The sequence below is a fragment of the Trachypithecus francoisi genome, unplaced genomic scaffold, assembly GCF_009764315.1.
Source record: "Trachypithecus francoisi isolate TF-2019V2 unplaced genomic scaffold, Tfra_2.0 Contig01579, whole genome shotgun sequence".
NCBI lineage: Eukaryota > Metazoa > Chordata > Mammalia > Primates > Cercopithecidae > Trachypithecus > Trachypithecus francoisi.
In genome coordinates, this window is record NW_022681442.1 from 36,512,008 (window position 1) to 36,532,939 (window position 20,932).

At 44.7% G+C, this 20,932-nt stretch overlaps 1 protein-coding gene across 1 annotated transcript in view; it reads left to right on the plus strand.

The window, feature by feature from the left end:
* Window positions 1–549: 549 nt before the first annotated feature.
* Window positions 550–20,932, plus strand: part of PDLIM1 (PDZ and LIM domain 1) — a 55,767-nt gene continuing 35,384 nt past the window's right edge. The window contains exon 1 of the mRNA XM_033188183.1: window positions 550–1,057. Coding sequence (XP_033044074.1) covers window positions 962–1,057 — 96 coding nt within the window. The 5' untranslated portion in view covers window positions 550–961. The remainder of the gene's footprint in view (window positions 1,058–20,932) is intronic.

Below are 20,932 nucleotides of genomic sequence, written 5' to 3' on the forward strand. Positions count from 1 at the left end.
ACTAGACCAGGAGGGCGTCAGGGAGCCTGGCTAGGAGGCTGATGGGAGGCTGGGAATCTAGGTCTCCCGACTCAGCTCTTTTTTTGCACCTACTTAGCCCTTGGCCCGCCCCAAACTTGAGGTTTGAACTGTTGAGGTCAGAACCTACTACGAGCTCCATCCAGCCGGGAGGACAGATTTCTAGGAAGGTCTTGAAGTTCAGTTATAACCTGTGTGATGGTCTCATTAGCATTATAAAAGTTCCAGGATGGGGTTCTGTAGCACTGGGACCTGGCAGTGGTCCAGATGCTGACGAGTGGTGTAGCCTCGGGCAAGTCTTCTCACCTACTGAGCAGACTCAGTTACTTCATCTGTAAAATGGGACTAAACGCCCCCGTTGCCTCAGCATCAAATGAGATCATTCGAAAAGCACCTTTTAAACATCATTACCGATTACAAAAAGCAAATGGGAAGCCGGAGCTGACCTCAGAGGGCTGATTTGGCACAGCACTTCAAAAATTCTCGTTTTACAATGCACTAGGCGCGAGTTTGTCTCGCTGTTGGGACCTACTTCCCTCTCACCTAGCACCCGCCCTGGGCCTGAGAGCCGCGGTGGGGCCGTGCGTACAGGAGGGAGGGAGGCGCTGTGGGGTCCCGGGCAGAGCTGCCGAGAGCCCCGGCCCCGCATCTGACTCGCGCTCTCTCGGCGGTACTCCGGGCCGGGGCCCCTAGGCTGGCGCGCAGGGCGGGGAGCCGCTGCGGGCGGGAGGACAGGCGGGGCGGAGGGCGGCGGGCGGCTACGCGGCCTGGGCGGAGCCCACCCCGCCCTGGCCCTAGCGGTTGCCCTGCCCCCGCCAGCCCCAGGCTACCCGGGCCCGCGCCGCCCTTCTCTTTCTACGACAGCTGCCGTGGGAGCCCTGTAAGCCGTGCCTCGCGTCCTGCCCGTCTGTCCCCGCAGGTAGTCGCCCGCCACAGCCGCACCATGACCACCCAGCAGATCGTCCTCCAGGGCCCGGGGCCGTGGGGCTTCCGCCTCGTGGGCGGCAAGGACTTCGAGCAGCCTCTCGCCATTTCCCGGGTAAGAGCAGCTGGGACGCGCGTGGAAGCGGGGCGCTCTGGGAGGGGATGAGCGGAGACTGGGCCCCCGCTGGCGCTGTCGGGGACGGAGTCGGGACCGCCGCGGGGCGCGTCCAGGTGCGCTGTTCGTTGAGCGCTCTCCTAGCTCCCGGGCCCCGCCGCTCGCCGCCGCACCTTCGCTGAGGCTGCGCTCCGGGCTGGCCGGCCAGCTGCGGGCGCGCTCAGTGTATGCCAGAAAAAAGAAGGCAGTTTTCGTTCCTTGGCCCCGGAAGCGCGGCGGGGCGGGTGTTAGTTCTTTGTCGATCAGCGAGGGGACCGGGGCGCTGGAAGATGGCACTTCTTCCCAAATCGCAGTGCAGCCGAACGCAACAGGAAATACCTGGAAAGTGAGGTGGGGTGGGTGGCAAGTTTACTGGGGTGGGGGGTAAGTGGGGTTAACCTAAAAAAAAAACAACCGAAACACGTTCTTTGGACTTGATCCACGGCCGAGGCTCGCCCCTTGAATGCCTTTTGGAGAATGTGCTGGATTTGGGAAATAAACACAACAAACAAACTCAAGTAAACCCTCTTGTTCATTCTTCTCCCCTCTGCGGAACGTGGCCCCGCCGTCATTCTTCCTAGCATTCCCAGATTATCTCCTTCCCCTCCCCGCACCAGCCCTTTTTTCTCAGGGCATGAGTAGATACTGGGATGGGGTTTCCACCTGGGCTGGGGTGATGGTGCTTGAAATCTTAGAGGGGCCTCGGATCTTTAGAGGGACTCGTTGTATCAGGGGCCACCAGAACCATTGCCCCCCTGACCCAGACTCAGTGTTCAGAGGTCTGGGCTTTGGCCATTTAATCTGGCCAAACACAGGTTGATGTCCCACTGAGAGATGTCACGTTAAGTGCTTGGGCACCAAGAAGAGACTCAATAAGTCCCTCGAATGAGGAAAGGGAGAAAAAGAAGTCCCCTTTCTTTCCAACCATGGCCACTCCTTGCCCGTAGGCGGCACATTCCATTCTTGGGCCCTCCAGCTTGTCTCCCAGGCCTTCTAAACATCCTTCTTTTTGCTTGGGGTTGGGGGAAGGGTGGAGAAGAAAGGGAATGATCCTTATGGATCCTTTTGACTCAAGCCCCTGCCTCTAGCAGCTGAAGGAGTTTGGTGGGAGTTGCAGGAGAAGAATTGGTGGCCTCCTCTTGACTTGTCTGCCAGCCACAGTCCTACCCATGCTTCTTTCCGGGTTGGCCTGGCCCAAGAGGAGGTCTTCTCTGACTATCTCACCCCGCTAAAAGAGTAGGCAGGTCAGTTTTTGGGCCTTATCTTCCACCTGTTTGCCTCGTCCCACAGAGACCTCTGATTATTCTCAAAGGTACACACTGCCTTTCCAGCCACCAGCCTAATTCCTCAAGCGCAGGAACTGTGCCTTCCCCAAATTGCCCCCAAGCTAGGTGCAGACCTGTGCCTGGCCGGGCTGGGTAAATCCTTGCAGGCTTATTAATAAATGCTTGTCTAGGGAGGACATTGCCTCTGCACATTTCAACTCGCTTACCTCATAGTCCATTTGTCCCTGTTCTTTGTGTCTATAATTAACCTGTCAGCCCTCTCCACTTCTGAGATTTATATATGACATGAAACCCTTTTTTAAGTAGTGGAGGATGTATTGGCAATCTGTTAAAAGGGCAGTTACTGCCTTTCATTTTAGCTGCTTTTAAAAGTCTTAATGCATGAATGAATGAGGGAATGGGGTGGAAAACACCACACTGTGAATTCATCGGTTTTTACCTTCATATATTAATGAATTCATTTATTATTTATATTATTTATCGATGGCGTGTGCACATGTTTAATGAGCAGGTATCATATTCCAGAAACCACTCAAACTCTTCAGAAATGAGGGGGCACAGCTCCATTCTCAAGGTATTCATAGTCTAGTGAGGGAAGCTAATCTTTATAATGCCCTTGGCAGGTGCTTTAATTGAAAAGTGAAAGTGACTCAGAAGAGGTAACCTTTTCATGCTGACAGTAATTTACTTGTTTCTCTTCAGCTTCTTATTAACACATGGAAAAATTGTGAGCCTGTTCACCTCATGGGAATGGGAAAGTCATTGTTATAAAGGGACCCTGGGATGGCCATCTGAGATCTGGTGCTGGTCCAGTGTCATGCTTGAGCTGTACCTGGGGTGAATCTTCCACTGTCTGAGGCTTCCACTGTCTAATAAAATGAGACTTAAAAAAAAAAAAAAAATCTCTGCAGTGTGGATAGCATCAGCCCCTGGCTGTGAGTTAAGGTATGTGACAGTGCTCCATAAATAATGATAGTGAGGAAATGTGAGCATTGACAAAGAGCTGTACACACTTTCTGATTGGTAGGTATGCTACATTATTTATCATCCTGGGCAGTTTGCTATTATGATTTTGTATATGATAGACTTTGAGCCTCCACACCAAAGCAAACCATAAAATTAGGCTTGGAGAGGAGTGCCTTTTATTTAAATGACCATGTTTGCTTTCTCTTGCATGAATTATTCTGGTATTGGCTCCAGTCTTTTGCTAAACTGCTAAAGCTTCTTAATATAATGCTAATCTTATGTACTTGAAATTTTTTTTATTTTTTAACTTATTTTTTATTGTGGAATAAAAATATCGTAAAATACAAATGCATAGCAAATGATTATAAAGCAAGCACCTGTGTAGTCACTACCCAAGTCAAGAAATAGAGTATTGCAGCACCAAAAGTTCCCTAAATGTAACGCTATCCTGACCTATGGTAATCCTTGCTTTTCTTCCTAGTTTTATCACCTAAATTAGGTATCCCAAATACCATAGCTTAATTTTGCCTGTTTCTGAACAGACTCATACAGAACGTGTGTGTGTGTGAATAGCTTCTTTAGCTCCTTAACGTTTTCATCTAGTATCGTGATCAACTTAAAATTTCAATCTAGATTTCCAACTTTAAGTGGACATAGGCTAGCTTTCTTCTTTTACCCACATTCTTGTTTAGTGCTCTTGCCTTGTGTTCCCTGATGATCCAGCCACACATTTGCCACTGTTCTCTAATATTTTTTTCTGTCAGTTCCTGCTTCAAATCAACACTTGCCCATTTCCTTGAGGTGTTTTTTTTTTAATTAAAAAAATTTTCCATGCCTATTTCTTATTCCCTCTAGTTACTTTCTTTTTTTTTTTTTTTTTTGAGACGGAGTCTTGCTCTGTCACCCAGGCTGGAGTGCAGTGGCCAATCTCAGCTCACTGCAAGCTCCGCCTCCCGGGTTTACGCCATTCTCCTGCCTCAGCCTCCTGAGTAGCTGGGACTACAGGCGCCCGCCACCTCGCCCGGCTAGTTTTTTGTATTTTTTAGTAGAGACGGGGTTTCACCGTGTTAGCCAGGATGGTCTCGATCTCCTGACCTTGTGATCCGCCTGTCTCGGCCTCCCAAAGTGCTGGGATTACAGGCGTGAGCCACCGCGCCCGGCCTACCCTCTAGTTACTTTCAAGGGAAACCTTCAGAGAAATACTCAGGCCAACACTGCAACTCAGTTTATGTTGACTGTTTTTCTCTCCCAGCAACTGATACAAGACAGGAAGGGGTGAGGCCAAGATCAAGGGATGCCCTTAGTTGGAGGAGTTGCTCATTTGTCTCTGGAGTCCTGGGGAACCCTTTGCTAAGGACTGAGCGGTTTTGTGGCAAATGCAATGCTTATGCCTTTTCTCAAGTATCCCAGGGGGTGCTTAATAATGGATACTGTGGCCAGAGGGTCATTTCTGATTTTTAAGAGTGGTATTTCCGGATTCAGATAGATTTTACATCATGTCCTAAAGATAGAAAGAGAAGGGTTTGTCTGTCAAATTATGAAAAGCAAGAAATGTCCAAAAAGGCTCATTATGTTTTAATGGCCATTGTGCTGCATGCCCTTAGTCTGTGAAGCTGATACCTGGGAAATATTAGCGACTTCAGCTACTCACAGTTAACTTAAGGAGAGAGGGGGAAGAGGACAAATCAAAGAGAATGCCTGAGCCCGTACTGCGTTATCACCCTCTGACCAGATACTCTCCCCTCCCCAAACTCCTGATGCCAACCTTGCTGGTTTGTTTGAGGAGGCAAGAGGGAAGAACAATGGCTTTAGGGTATTGCAGCCAGGCAGATGACTGAGAGGACAGTGTCGTCTAACCATCTGGGTCATATTCTCCTAGGCTGACCAGGACTGGGAAAAGCACCAAGGAATTGCTGTGTGCTGGGACCAGATTAGGACTGGCACATTCTTAGGCCATGCCTTACTCTTGCTCCACAGAGGAGAGGAAAGCTAGCATTCTTTGCCTTTTGCAAATAGGAAAGCTCAGGTGCCCACAGGTTAGGTAATTTGTTTGAATTTACATAATTTCTCACTGGCCAACTTACTACTCAACTTCCTTGTAAAGGATAGGGTAGAGACTGGAGCAAAAGTGGTTGTGTTAGAAAACTAACTTTTAAAGGATTATTTTACTTCCAGTAGGTCTCAGAGGAAAGCCTGGGAGAAGCTTCCAGGACTTTTAATTGGCGGCCTGGTACAATGTCCAAGGCAGGGACTCAAGCTGAGTTCTAGTTCTGAGCACCTCGGTGAGTGATCCTGGGAAAATCATATGTCTTCTCTTGGGTTCAGTTCGCTATAAAGATAAAATAATATTCCCTGTAAATATAAAATAATAAACAAGCAAGCAAACCCAGAGGTTTTCATACCCTTTGAATATAAGAGTGTACTTTTTTTTTTTTTTTGAGACAGGGTCTCGCTCTGTCGCCCAGGCTAGAGTGCAGTGGCATGATCTTGGCTCACTGCAACCTCCACCTCCCGGGTTCAAGTGATTCTTGTGCCTCAGCCTCCTGAGTAGCTGGGATCACAGGCATGGGCCACCACGCGTGGCTAATTTTTGTATTTTTAGTAGAGATGGGGTTTCGCCATGTTGACCAGGCTGGTCTCAAACTCTTGGCCTCAAGTGACCTGCCACCTTGGTCTCCCAAAGTGCTGGGATTACAGGCATGAACCAAGAGCCCACTTTTTTTATTGTTAGAGTGTCCTAGTCTCTCATGGCATTAGTTGTACCTTCAATCATAAGTTGATTTAGAAAACACTATGAATTCAGGAGTGTTTCAGATGAATTTGTGTTCTGTTAATCACAGCAGCATCCATTTACATTTGAAAGATTTGTGTGAGAAATATTTATTTGATCTGCTTGCAATAATAACCATAGTTAAAACATATACAGGACTTTTAATATGCCAGGCACCATTCTAAGACCATAATATATTCAGTGATCTTCATATGTATTTTGTTTTTTTTTTTTTTTTTTTTTTTTTTTTTGTATTTTTAGTAGAGACGGGGTTTCACCGTGTTAGCCAGGATGGTCTCGATCTCCTGACCTCGTGATCCGCCCGTCTCGGCCTCCCAAAGTGCTGGGATTACAGGCTTGAGCCACCGCGCCCGGCCATTGTGAAGTAGGATTCAGATCCCCATTTTACAGATGAGGGAACTGAGGCATGGAGACATTAAGTACACAGCCTGCATCATATACCAGTGAGTGGTAGAGCTGGAGTTTGGCTAGGGAGTCCGGCTTCCAAGCCTGTAGTCTTAATCTCTATGCCATAGTAATATATTAATAGCAGCTAACATTTTTTGAGTGCCTGCTCTGTGCTAAGCATGCACTTACATTATCTTCTGTATTCCCCACAACCCATGACAGAGGGACACAGAACACAAAGTCAGACAATTGCAGAGCTGGGAAGTGAAGCCAGGCAGACTCACTTCCAGGCCAGCTTTAACCACTATGTTCTGCCTCCTAATAAGCTATAACTGTTAATATTTCATTGCTAACGGTGTTAATCCAGCACACGGCTTTGAAAAGTGCTAAGGGTGGTGCAGGCTTCAACATGAGGGATAAGACACTCCTGGGCTCCACACCCTGGAGCCTCTCATGCCCCTGAGGTTGGCTGGGGTAGCTCTCCAGTTGCCTTAGGACCTCAGCTCAGAGCACCTCAGAAAGCAGCACCTCCCTTCGCTGTCCCCCCGAAAAACTGGAAGTCATAGCCCCACTTGGGAGAATTTATAGTCCAGTTATGAGGTTCCATGCCCACTTGGACAGTGAAGAACAGAAGAGCAGAGGAGTGGAAGGATTGGCTAGAGAAAGACCTGTTTGTGGCGGGTAGGAGGGCAATTGGGAACGGTTCTTGTGGTAGATGAAGATGACCAGGCAGTGAACAGTTCCACCTTGCGGTAGCCAAGCTAAGTCCAAAACCGAATATACCCATGAAACCTAAGACAAAAAAGGAATATCTGTATGGCTGTTAGCACCCTGTGTGATTATTGATATTGTTGTTAGTCACATCCTGGGTAAATCAGGCTGTTCTGTGGCTGAGTTCTGTGGTGTACTTTCCCATATGTAGTACACTGTCTCCTTGGTAAATGCCATAAATACTAAAAATGATTTTCTGAAGAACACAGTGGTCTTGTAGGAGGCCAGATTCCTGACTGAAGACTCAGGGACTACTTTTTATAGACATGACCATTCGTATCAAGTAACACAATAAGAACATAGATAGGACCTAGTTTAGATAAAGATATTGAAAATGCATACAGAGGCCAGGCACGGTGCCTCATGCCTGTAATCCCAGCACTTGGGGAGGCCAAGGTGGGCGAATCACCTGAGGTCAGGAGTTTGAGGCCAGCCTGGCCAACATGGTGAAACCCCGTCTGCACTAAAAATTCAAAAATTAGCCGGGCGTGGCAGGCACCTGTAGTCCCGGCTGCTCAAGAGGCTGAGGCAGGAGAATTGCTTGAACCTGGGAGGTGGAGGTTCCAGTGAGCCGAAATCATGCCACTGCACTCCAGCCTGGGCAACAAGAACAAAACTCCATCTTAAAAAAAAAAAAGCATACAGATAGATTCAATGTGGTTGATACAGCAAATAGTTTGCACCCATTTGTTTAAAAAAAAAAAAAAAAATCCTTATGCTTCTGAAGCTGAACATACCCATACCATATAACCCAACAGTTCTCCGAGTTAAATACTCAATAGAAACTGGGTCCACATGAGTGCTAAAGGACAAGTTGGAGAACTTTCCAAGCAACACTTTTCATAATAGCCCCAAATTTGTTTTTTTTTTTTTTTGAAACGGAGTCTTGCTCTGCCACCCAGGCTGGAGTGCAGTGGCCGGATCTCCGCTCACTGCAAGCTCCGCCTTCCGGGTTTATGCCATTCTCCTGCCTCAGCCTCCCAAGTAGCTGGGATTACAGATATGCGCCATCACGCCTGGCTAAATTTTGTATTTTTAGTAGAGATGAGGTTTCTCCATATTGGTCAGGCTGGTCTCGAACTCCCGACCTCAGGTGATCTGCCCACCTCGGCCTCCCAAAGTGCTGGGATTACAGGCTTGAGCCACTGCGCCCAGCCGATAGCCCCAAATTTGAAATGATTCACATGTCTAACAGCAATAGAATAGATAAGTAGTGGGTGTAATAATATGATATAAAACATCACAGTAACAAGAATGAAGAAATTACAACTATGCACAGTGACACGGAGGAGACACACACACACACACACACACACACGCATTGAGAGAAAAAGGCCATACCTAAGAGTAAAGAGTAAATACTGTGTGATTCCAGTTACATAAAATTAGACAGAATTAATCTACAGTGTTAGCAGTCAGGATCATGGCAGACCTTTGTCAGGAGGTCAGTGACGGAAAGCGGGCACAGGGAGCTTTAGCAGTTCAGGTAATGTTCTGTTTCTTTATCTCATGCTGTTTCCTTGGGTGTGTTCTGTGTGTGAGAATTCAGTCATCTGTATAGTTACCATTTGTGCTGTATACATGTCATCCTTCAGTAAAGGTTACATAGAAGCCCGCGTAATTGTTTAAAAGATCGGACAATATAAACCTACAGAAAGCATAAGGTAAGAGGCTTTCCCAATCTTACTTTACAGAGGTAAACACAGTGAACAGCTGGCTGCAGACATTTCCAGACTTTTTCCATACACGTAGCATTTCTAAAACCAAATTACTATATCACAGTGAACTATTTGGACTTCATTGCTTTGTGCTTTCTGCCTTATTTTTACTGTAACAAATCAAGAATGAAAGATATCTTAATGTTAAGGGAAAAATACATTTTTGATATCTGCTAGATCTGGTTCAAACCTTATCTTGTCCATTTACTAGCTTGTATGTTTTTGGACAGGTTAACCCCTGAAAATTCAGTGTCCTCATTTGCAGTGTAGGAATAATAGCTCTTATCTTCAAAGGTTGTGGTGAAGATTAATATGGTATATAGAGAGAGCCTAGTGGTACTATTCAACAAATATTAATGGTAGCTACTATATATTGAGTGTTTATTACATGCCAGGCATTGTTCTGCACTCTTTACAAACGCAGTCTCATTTAACCCTTCCAACAACCTGATGAGGTTGATGCATTATGAATTTCATTTGACAAATGAAGATACTGAGTCAGAGAGAGTAATTCCCTCAAGGTTTAGTGAGTGTTTAGGCTTTGGGTTGTGGGTGGTAGCTGTTGGAACTATTTAAAAGTACATAGGGCTCATAGGAGCTTGTTTGGAAACTTTTGAGGAACTTGATGACTTCTTGACCGAGTCTCGCTCTGTCGCCTGGGCTGGAGTGCAGTGGCATGATCTTGGCTCATTGCAACCTCCATCTCCTGGGTTCAAGTGATCCTCCCACCTCAGCCTCCCAAGTAGCTGGGATTACAAGCATGCGCCATCACACCTGACTAATTTTTGTATTTTTAGTAGAGATGGGGTTTCACCATGTTGGTGAACAGGCTGGCCTTGAACTCCTGACTTCAAGTGATCCACTCATCTTAGCCTCCCAAAGTGCTGGGATTACCGGCATGAGCCACTGCGCCTGGCCTCAATGACTTCTTAAGAATTTAGTCAGGGTATTCTATTTGGCTACCTGTTTTATTATATTCCTATCTGAGAAATGGTTGTCGGTCTTTCAGACTGAGAGAGCAGCACGTCTCTTTGAACTGTCACCCCTTAGCACTAATAACTTCTTTTTGCATCATGCACAGTGTGAAGCTGGATTAAGGCACAACTTGTCTACAAGCATCTACCCTATTTTATTGCCTCATTTCCCTGAGAAAATGGTCATAGACTAACCAAGAACATTTTGAAACAGTCTTATGTTTTCAGGTCACCCTGTATAAGTGCATACAGCTTCTGCAGCTATAATGTGGCTGTGAAGTCTGTGCCACAGCCTCGGCCTACAAACATACTGAGTCAGAAGATTCTGACTAAAGAGAGTTCAAATTCCACATCTAAATGGCATCCTACAGGGCTGGGTCCTGCTTTATCCCCAGTTTAGAAACTGTTAAATTTGTACCCAGATACCTTGACACAACTATTAAATCAGCGGAGATTATGCTTAAAGGCGTGTAGCATTGAGATTGAACTTGAATCTCACATTTCTTTATCCCAGTTGTATATTATTATTATTGATACTATCATTATTTAGGCTGTCTCTTTCACTTACCTGCAGGCTTGTCTTAGGCTTGTCTTTCACTTACTTACATATTTACAATATTTAAAACACAAGAACACACATAAGATTTAACAAAAAATTGGAACATAGAAGAGGAAACAGAGAGAAGTGCCAGGAACTTTGAATCAGTTGGTTCTGTAATTGCACACTACATTTAGCTGTGAGTTTTCTGGCCAAGGGAAAATAGGACCCATGTCGAGTTATTTAGAATCTTGTTTGGAGTTAATTATACTTCTACTGGATGGACGCAGTGGCTCATGCCTGTGAAACGAACACTTTGGAAGGCCGAGGTGTGAGGATTGCTTGAGGCCAGGAGTTCAAGACCACCCTGGCCAACACAGCGAGACCCCATCTCTGTTTAATAAAAAAACAAAACAAAATTACTTATATAATGCTCTATTTGCATAGCACTTTCAGGGGTGTTAACCAACATTACAGAGGCTATATTTTTTTGTTTGAGACAGCATCCTACTCTGTTGCCCAAGCTGGAGTGTAGTGGTGCTCATAGCTAACTGCAGCCTCGACCTCCTCCCAGCTTAAGCGATCCTCCCACCTCAGTCTCCTCGAGTAGCTGGGACTGCATGCCTGGCTAATTTTTAATTTATTTAGAGATAGGGTCCCACTATGTTGCCCAGGCTAGTTTCAAGTTCCTGGGCTTAGGCAATCTTCCTGCTGTGGCCTCCCAAAGTGCTGGGATTATGGGCATGAGCCACCCTTGCCTGGCCTTTTTTTTTAAGTCTGTTTTGGTAAGAGATAAATAAATACTGTTCTGATGGATATTCCTTTCAAGGACTTTCTATGTATTTTATAGGAGTATAAGTTCTGCCCTTGAAGGCATTTCTGGAGGAGCTGAGATTTTAGGGTCTAATTACTTTTTGTCTACCTGATGACTTTAACATTCACTCAGGGAGAGAGTTTAAGGGGCAAAGATAGTCATCATCTCTCTTGGTGTTTCCAAACCTGATGAGCATTAACATTTTCTGGGAAGCTTTAAAAATATATGGGTTCTTGGATTTCACTGTATAGGCTATCTTTGGTGGATCTGAGATGGGGTGTGGAGCTCTATCTATATTTTTAATCCCTGCCCCCATGGGATCTGAAGACCAACCTGTTTGGAAACCATTGCCTCATCCTTGCAAATATCACAGTTGGCTGAGTATTAGTGAGCGGGGTTGATTTCTGGCCTGAGGTTTAGATGCCAACTCCAAGGGGCAAGGTTAACAATGTTCCATGAAGAGTCAGGAAATTGACCTGTAGTCCTGTCCACAAATAAACTTTCTGCATAGACACGGCTTTTCGCGCAAGAAAAAGAAAAAAATGAAACAAAAACCTCTGCCTTAGAACCATTTAAACCATTTGACAAGTATTTGGTTAAAACCCTCACCTCTGTCAAAAAGGCAGCAGTACTGTTTATCATCCAGGCTGGAGTACTTCTGAGAATGAAATGGGGTGGTCTTGATAGTTAAGCTGGGAAAATAGGTTACTGTTTTGGGCAAATCAGGGTGTTTGGTAATCCTAGTCATAAAGTATTTCTACATATGATCTTGCTTTCCATAACTTTTAAACTGAGCCAGTGGTCACAAACTCATTTGTATCAAGGGGCTAGGAGGCAATCTAAGAGTTTTTTTTTAAATTTTTTTTTTTTTTGGAGATGGAATCTCGCTCTGTTGCCCAGCCTAGAGTGCAGTGGGATGATCTTGGCTCATTGCAACCTCTGCCTCCCAGGTTCAAGTGATTCTCCTGCCTCAGCCTCCTGAGTAGCTGGGATTACAGGCACCTGCCACCACCCGGCTAATTTTTTTGTATTTTTAGTAGAGATGGGGTTTTGCCATGTTGGCCAGGCTGGTCTTGAACTCCTGACCTCTAGTGATCCACCCGCCCTGACCTCCCAAAGAGCTGGGATTACAGGTGTGAGCCACCATGCCTGGCCTAAAATTTGTTTTTTTTTAAAAAGAAAATTTACTAAAAAGGACTAATATGCTCATACTTACTCATTTTTGTTAAATTCTGTATGTTATATATGTAAAAGAACATTTTAAAAAATGCAACTTTTAAGAAGCTGGGGCCGGGCGCAGTGGCTCACGCCTGTAATCCTAGCACTTTGGGAGGCTGAGGCAGGTGGATCACAGGTCAGGAGTTCAAGACCAGCCTGGCCAAGATGGTGAAACTCTATCTCTACTAAAAATACAAAAATTAGCTGGGCATGGTGGCACTTGCCTATAATCCCAGCTACTCAGGAGGCTGAGATAGAGAATTGCTTGAATCTGGGAGGCGGAGGTTGCACTGAGCCAAGATCACGCCACCACACTCCAGCCTGGGCGACAGAGCGAGACTTTGTCTCAAAAAAAAAAAAAAAAAAGGAGCTGGCATTGGGTTTATGTTGCCTAGAGTTGAAGCATATGGCCTGTTTGCAGCAGGAAGTCGCCTGGTAAATAATATTTTTCCTCATCTCTGAATCCCAGTGGGCCCCCAATGGGATCTCTGCTGTCTTTGCCCACCAAAACTGTTTCTTTGCCTATGAGAATTAAATAAGAATGTTGCTTGGCTTGTTTTAGAATCATATTTTCTTGCTGCATTCATTTCTGCTTTAGTAATTTTACAGAAGGCAAATTATAATCCCTAGTCCAAACCGTTTTTAGCACGGGGGCAATGTTTTGCTCCCCTGAATAATCACAGTGAACTCTGACTCTGCCCAGTGTGTAGCATACAGAGCTCAGCGTGTTGGTTGAATCAACAAATGATGATGGACCAGACCTCCAAAATGGTTTCCCCTAAAAACTGGCATCCTTTAAGGCAGTGGAGAGGAAAAGCATTAGAGTTGAGGTTTGAATTGCCTCACCCAGCAAGCTCTACTCAATTATTTTTTCCTCATACTGTATTAGAAGAGTCAAGAAGGTAGTTATATGGTGGTATAAAGTATAATCATATGGGTATATTAGAATGGGAAAAAATGTCTAGAAACTTATATACCATAATAAATGAGTTTTGAGTAGGTGAGGTAGTCAGAAAATTAATAGCTGCAAGAATGATGATAAATGGTAACAGGTACTGGGTTTCTGTGGCTGGGGTAGTAGAGCATGGTAGAGCCTATGGCTAAATGGAGAGCATGTGTCTCATATAGAGGATCAGAGGCTCCTCATTTGGTGCTGATTGTTGCCATATGGGAATCTAGACCCAGAATTGCCAGATTTTCTAATTTTTCAAAAGAAGCTGAGAATCTAGGGGTTTGAGTGAAATTTGCTGATATATGAATATTGGCATGTAATTTAAATGTAAGAAAAAAACAAGACTGCGAGCTGGGTCCATTTCATGGGCCTCTAGGTTTCAATCTTGAGCCAGAGAGTTAAAGGAACCCCACCTAGCTGTCAGTAGAACATGTGATTTTTAAGTAGGACTGCCTTCTGAAAGACCCACTAGGGAAAGCCAGCCACAGAATGGCTGACCTAGAGGCCGAACGGGTGATCCCTTGAATGGGTTTGCTGCTTTGAGCGTCTGTTAGAGAGCATCTGTCAAATGTAGTCAGCTTAATCTCAGCAGAGCTAAGGCTCAGTGGTTCTTTCTTGGCAGTTAACTGGGCAGTCAATGTCAGATGCTATGTTTCAACTTCTTTGTTGGTCTCCTAGTCTGTGTTTACATCTCCAGCCTCGTCCCTGTCCTCTCCCTTCACTTGCTAAATTTCTTTCTTTTCTTTCTTTCTTGAGACTTGGCACGCTCTTTCCTTTTGCTTTTTTCCTTTTGTGGCTTTGCACAGTTTTAAGCAGCACCTGCTCCAGGGAGTGTTCTGTGATTCCGCCTTTAGGCTCCTACTGCCTTGTTGGTTCTAGCACAACACTCATCAGCTGTCGTACATGCTTGTCTCCCCCAGGAGATTGTGAGCTTCTTGATGGCAGGCACCACCCTTTTCACAGCTGCGTTCCAGTGCCTTGTGTGGTTCCTGGAATCTACAAACAATAGCTTACATTTCTGGAGCCCTGACAGTGGGGGATCTGCCTAAATTGCTTCATGTAATCCTTGCAACAGCCTTCTGATGTCAAAGCTGTTCTTTTCATCCTTGGTGCATTCTTGTTTACACAGAGGTAAAATATCCTGCCCAAGGAAACTTAGTTTACAAGCCAGGCAGGACTTGAACCCTGACCATCTGACTCCAGAAACCACATCTCAATGAACAAGTTACACTGTCTTTCAGAATGTACATAAGGATGTCTGATAAGTGAATGAACAGAGAGAGAAGGAGGGAACAGGGGAGGGATGAAGTGGAAACATGCCATTATCACTGAGGAGGAGGGTTATCTTTTTATTTGTCATGGGTATGCATCCAGTTCTCTATGATAGTAGTGTCATTTAGGTGTGTAGTTATTTAAATGTAAGTTGAAGAAAGTGGGAGAGCTACATCGTCATCCTATTTTATTTACACTAGTTAGAAGTGCAGTTAAACTTCAAAAACCTTCTTATGTGCTCAGGACTGGCAGCAGTGGACAGGTCTTAAAGATGCATTATGAACTTGGAGTAGAGAACATGTTGGCCTCTAAACAAGCAGTACCTACCTGGCGGTGCTGGTGGGGACAAAAAGTGAGGGACACAAGAATGAATTGAGCAGAAAATGGTAGATTGTTCATTAGTGGAAATTGTGCCTAAACCCATTTGCTTTTTTTTTTTTTTTTTAAGACAGTCTTACTCTGTCACCCAGGCTGGAGTACAGTGGTGCGATCTTGGTTCACTGCAACCTCTGCCTCCCGGGTTCAAGCAATTCTCCTGTCTCAGCTCCCTGCGTAATTGGGATTACAGGTGGTGTGCATCACCACAGCTGGCTAATTTTTGTATTTTTAGTAGAGATGGGGTTTCACCATCTTGGCCAGGCTGGTCTTGAACTCCTGAGCTCATGTGATCTGCCTGCCATCTGGCCATCTGACCTCCCAAAAGTGCTTGGCCTCCCAAAGTGCTGGGATTACAGGCATGAGCCACCATTCCTGTCTCCATTTATTCTTATGCAGCAAGAGTTGTGTGATCTAGTTGTGTGGTCTCTGGTGAAGAAGGCTGGCCATGAATGGCATGTTCATTGAACAAATGGGGGTGAGTATACAATTTTTTTTTTCTTTTTCTAAGACAAAGTCTCACTCTATCATCCAGGCTGGAGTTCAGTGGCACAGTCTCAGCTCACTGCAGCCTCTACCTCCTGGGCATAAGCCATCATCCCACCTCAGCCTCCTGAGTAGCTGGGACTACCAGCATGTGCCACCACTCCCTCAAATTTTTTTTGTATTTTGTAGTGACAGGGTTTTGCCATGTCGCCCAGGCTGGTCTCGAACTCCTGAGCTCAAGGCGAGCCACTTACCTTGGTCTCCCACAGTGCTGGGATTATAGGCATGAGCCACCATGCCTAGCCCAGAAGTTTTTTTTTAAGAAGTTGAAGCTGACTCCATTAGGAGCTGGTTCTGATGGTCAGGAGGAAATTAGAACAGATAATGTGGCCTAGTTGGTTAAGTGGGTGGACTCTGGAGCCTGCTGTGGCCTGCCGCTCACCAGCTGTGCAACCTCAGGCAAACTGCTTAACCCCTGTTCCTCCATTTCCTCTTCTGTAATGATGCAGATAACATTGCCTGTCTGGTAGCCACACGTGAATATTGGTGAGTTAACCCTTGCTAAAGACTTTGTCATGCTTGGTACCTAAACGCTCATTAACTGATGGCTGTCGTTATGATTATGATTGTGATAAACAGTGTTTGGCAAGGATTGGAATCTACCATTCAAGACAGGAACTATCCAGTGTTAGAGGCACAGGCCTTCTGTCCTGTAACCTTTGTCACTCTGTGTTATGATTTGTTAATTTTATAATGGGTGGGGTTACTAGGCCCCAGATCAGTACAGGGTGGGGGAGTGACTGTCCCATGGTGGGGAGGCACTCAGCCAGCAGCAGGACCTTGTGACACTCCAGGTCCTATGTAAAAGGCCACTGCAGATGAGTCTCCTGGATTTTTGTTGGCTTTGACAGTTGAGTTTGGAGCCTCTGCTTGTGGCGGTGTGCTAAAGCAAAAAGGAATGGAATTTGCAATGAGAGAGCCTTTCAAGTTCAGACTTAGCCTTTAGCTGTGTGAACTTGAACTCCTCACAATTTCTCTGAATCTCAGTTTTCTCAATGGTAAAGTTTATCTAATATGTTGGTGGTGAGGTAATCATATAATTATCTCAAATAGGAGATTGTATATGAAAGGGCTTTGGAAAGGCAAATCCCATAATTTGTTTAAATCCACTTTTTCCTCCAAAAAAGATATCTCATAAAAGAATGTGAACTTAATCTGTATGTGTAATTTCTTTCAAGTCCTATCTGATGTTGCTTGTGACTTTCTGAGATTTCCTTTGGCTTCTTACCAGTTTGGCTTTAAAAAAAAAAGCAACAAAGAAATTAGACTGAAAGATAGGATGACCAGACCTCAATTACTCAGGCTTGGGGCTACTAAGACTGGTTCTAGCTTGTCCAGGACCTGTTGGGATATACTTAGCAGAAATGTCTCTCCCACAAAACAGTTGGAACCAAATGCTGGACATTCTGGACTTCTCAGCAGTTCAGTGTAAAAAAGTGAAAGGAAACTTTTTTTTCATCTTCTCAACCTCTCCAGTTCCAGTCTCATTATTTGAGTTTTGTGAGTGGTCATGCTTCAGGATAGCAATGTAGAGGCAAATGATTATTTGATTTTTGAAATAAAAATATTTTTGATGTTTTTGACATAATTCGTTTTAAAGATAAAAAGAAGCAGCCTGATTACATATTTAACAACACTAGGTGTTTTAGAGCCAGTCGTTTATTATACAGATATTTATTGAGCACCTACTATGTTCCAGTTATTGGGTGCTGAGGATATTATAACTGCCCAATGGGTTCTTGCCCATTGCCCAGATAGAGCTGATTTATCAAGATAGAGGATTGCAATACAGAAAGTTTAATACACGTAGAGCTGGCTAAATGGAAGACTTGAGTTTTATTATTACTCAAATCAGCCTCCACGAAAGTTGAAGGCTAGGAGTTTGGCAGGCAGGGGGCTAGGGAACGTCAATGCTGATTGGTTGGGCATGCCATCACAGGGGTGTGGAAAATGGTGTGTTGAGTTTGCATGTTGGTGGGAGGCATCTGGTAGTCAGAAATGCACAAGCCTGAAAGGACATCGTGAAAGGCCAGTCTTAGGTTCTACAATAGGGGTGTTATTTACAGGAGTAACTGGGGAAGTTGCAAATATTGTGAGCTCTGGAATAATGGCTGGTAATCATTTAACTATACCTACATCTTAGCAGAATTCAGGCCCCTCTCGTCCTTCTAACCTAGTGGCCTTTCATTAGTTTTTCAAAGACAGTTTAGTTTTGGAAAGTGCTACCATCATTTAAACTATACACTAAAATTTCTCCCAAAGTTAGCTTTGCTGATGCCCAGGAATGATCAAGGACAGTTTGGAGGTTAAAGGCAAGATGGAGTTGGTTAGGCCAGATCTCTTTCACTGTCATAATTTTCTCACTGTTAAAATTTTTGCAATATCACAGCACAGAAGGCAGACAAAATCCTGCCCTCATGCTTCTTACTGCTGAGTAGGCCTTTCAACATTAAACAAACTAATCCACCAAGAAGGTTTGGAAACATAAAGTGACCAGTGCCATGAGGAAGAACTAAGTATATTAAAAGGATGACTGGGAGTGGTGGCTCATGCCTGTAATCTTAGCACTTTGGGAGGCCTAGGCGGGTGGATCACCTGAGGTCAGGAGTTTGAGACCAGCCTGGCCAACATGCTGAGAAAAACCCCATCTCTTCTAAAAATGTAAAAAATTAGCTGGGCATGGTGGCGTAGCCTGTAATCCCAGCTACTCAGGAGGCTGAGACAGGAGAATCGCTTGAACCCGGGAGGTGGAGGTTGCAGTGAGCTGAGATTGCGCCACTGCACTCCAGCCTGGCAATAAGAGTGAAACTCAGTCTCAAAAAAAAAAAAAAAAAAAAAAAGACTGTGGGGGTATAGCTTAGATTGGAGGTTGAGGGAAGGCCTCTTTGAGAAGAACGGTTGTTTACACAGACACCTGGAAGATGAGAAGTTAATCAGGCCGAAGTAAAAGCAGGTGTGAAAGTCCTGAGGCCCTGTAGCTGGAGCCCAGTGGGGAAGACGCATGATGCGGCTGGGGTGGGAGGCACTGGCTTTAGCGGCCTTATTTCGTCCTAAGGGGACTGCTCTTTGAAACTGCTAGATTTAGCCATGATAAGTGAGTTCCATCAGGCATTATTCTCCTTGATTCAGGCTGCTCTCCTTGGAGTTAGAGTTTGCCCATCAAGAACCCTTGCCAATCCCAAATAAAGTGATGCTTAGGGCCATTTAAAAAATAAGCCTGCGTTGTCCTTTAGTAACAGTGAAATGTATATGATGATGCACCAGATCAATCTTCTCAGGACAATAGGTCAGAAAATGGAGGAATTTTTTTTTTTTATTGCACGCACTGGATGACTCAGAAGCTAACTCTCCATTGTTCACTGAAATGAGAGCGGCCTGTGCTTGCCTGGATAAAAAGTCCTGTCCCAGTGGCTGGATGAGGGGAAGATCTGAACCTTGAATCAAGAGGCTGCTTTCGTTTCCTAAAACCCAGATCTCTGGTAAACAAATGATGGGAAAGCCAGAAAGGAAGGTTAGGAGGTCAGGATCTCGGTACTGGTTTCCACATCCTGCCACATTCCAGGAGAGTTTTGCCTGATAAAGTCATAGAATGTGCGGGCCAGAAGGGACCTCAAGGATCAGCTTGTCTTGTCCTCATTTTATGGGGTCAGGGTGCTGATGGGGCATGCACCGTAATAGTGGCACCACACTAGCTGCGCTGAGGGCTAATTGGAAACTGTAGCTGCTGAAAACTGCATCAGATACTGAGGTTTAGGGCCTAACTTGTGTGTCCTGGTTTGGTTCCTTGAAGAACCTGTTACCTGTGGTTCAGCCATAAGGAGACACCCAGGTGTTCATAAGATCTTTCTCAATTGGATCCCGAGAGTGAAGGGCCTTCTCCAAAGGGTGGCCAGAGCCCTGTGGGCCCTGGGAGCCTGGGGGTGTTACTGCCACCCTGCTCCTGGGGGCTTGGAATTCCCATCCAGGAAGGTCTTGTAATGTGGAAAAAAAAAGTTGTGGACTTACCCTGGGATGATGACAGTAATATTTTTAGTATACCTTAGTTTAGAAAATCTAACCAAATACCTTGGTTAGAAATAGTACTCTGAGGTGAGTACTATTTCAAAATGAGTTTGGATCTTGTTCATTCTAATAGCATATATATTCACTTAAAAAATAGTTGTACATCAGTGTAGGAGATGTGGTATGTATTGAGTCCGCATGTATTGCTCTGTAGGCAGGTGAATTTAAGGACCTATTGCAGTAATTGATTGGCTTCCCCCAAGCATCAGTGATCTGTCAATTTGGAACCACTGGTTTTAGAAGCATCAGTCTGCAGAAAACCAGCTGCCTATATGGAATGACCCTGGTCATTTTGGGAGATTAAAACAGTATAAACCTACACTACCATACTTTAGGATATCCTTGATTGCTTTTAACAATTTTTTATTTTTTTAAATTTTATTTTATTATTATTTTTTGAGACAAAATCTCACTCTGTTGCCCATGCTGGAGTACAGAGGCATGATCTTGGCTCACTGCAACCTCCACCTTCTGGGTTCAAGCTATCCTCCTGCCTCAGCCTCCTGAGGAGCTGAGATCACACCTGGCTAATTTTTTTGTATTTTTGGTAGAGACAGGGTTTCACCATGTTGGCCAGGCTGGTCTTGAGCTCCTGACCTCGGTGATCCGCCTGCCTTGCCCTCCCAAGGTGCTGGGGATTACAGGCGTGAGCCACCATGCCTGGCCAATAATTTTTAAAATTAAAAAGTAATTCAATATTGTAAAAAACATTGCAAAACTGTGTAACTGAACAATTTAGTGTGCAGTGTTTCTACTTTCTTTTGTATATATAACATTATTAAGATTTTTAAAGAAACGGTGTTATAGTATATAATGTTCTCTAAATGTGTATTTTTTAAAAATGTAATTAACTAATTTCAAGGAAGCAAACATGGTTCAGTGGGAAGGACATCAGATCTGTTCAGGGTTTGTGTCCTGGCTCAGTAATACACTAATTGGAGGACTAGTAATATAATAATATACTAGTTGGGTGGTCCTGGGTAAGCCATAGGTCTTTCTAAGCCTTAGTTCCTTGTCTTGGAAATGGGGACTGCTATTTGTCCTCCTTTCTCACGAGGTTGCTATAAGGATACAATGAGATCATATTAAAAAAGCACTCTTTGTCAGTGATAACATAAATGATTGTTATTATTTAAGCTTATGATTTCAGCCCTCTTTTGTTTTTC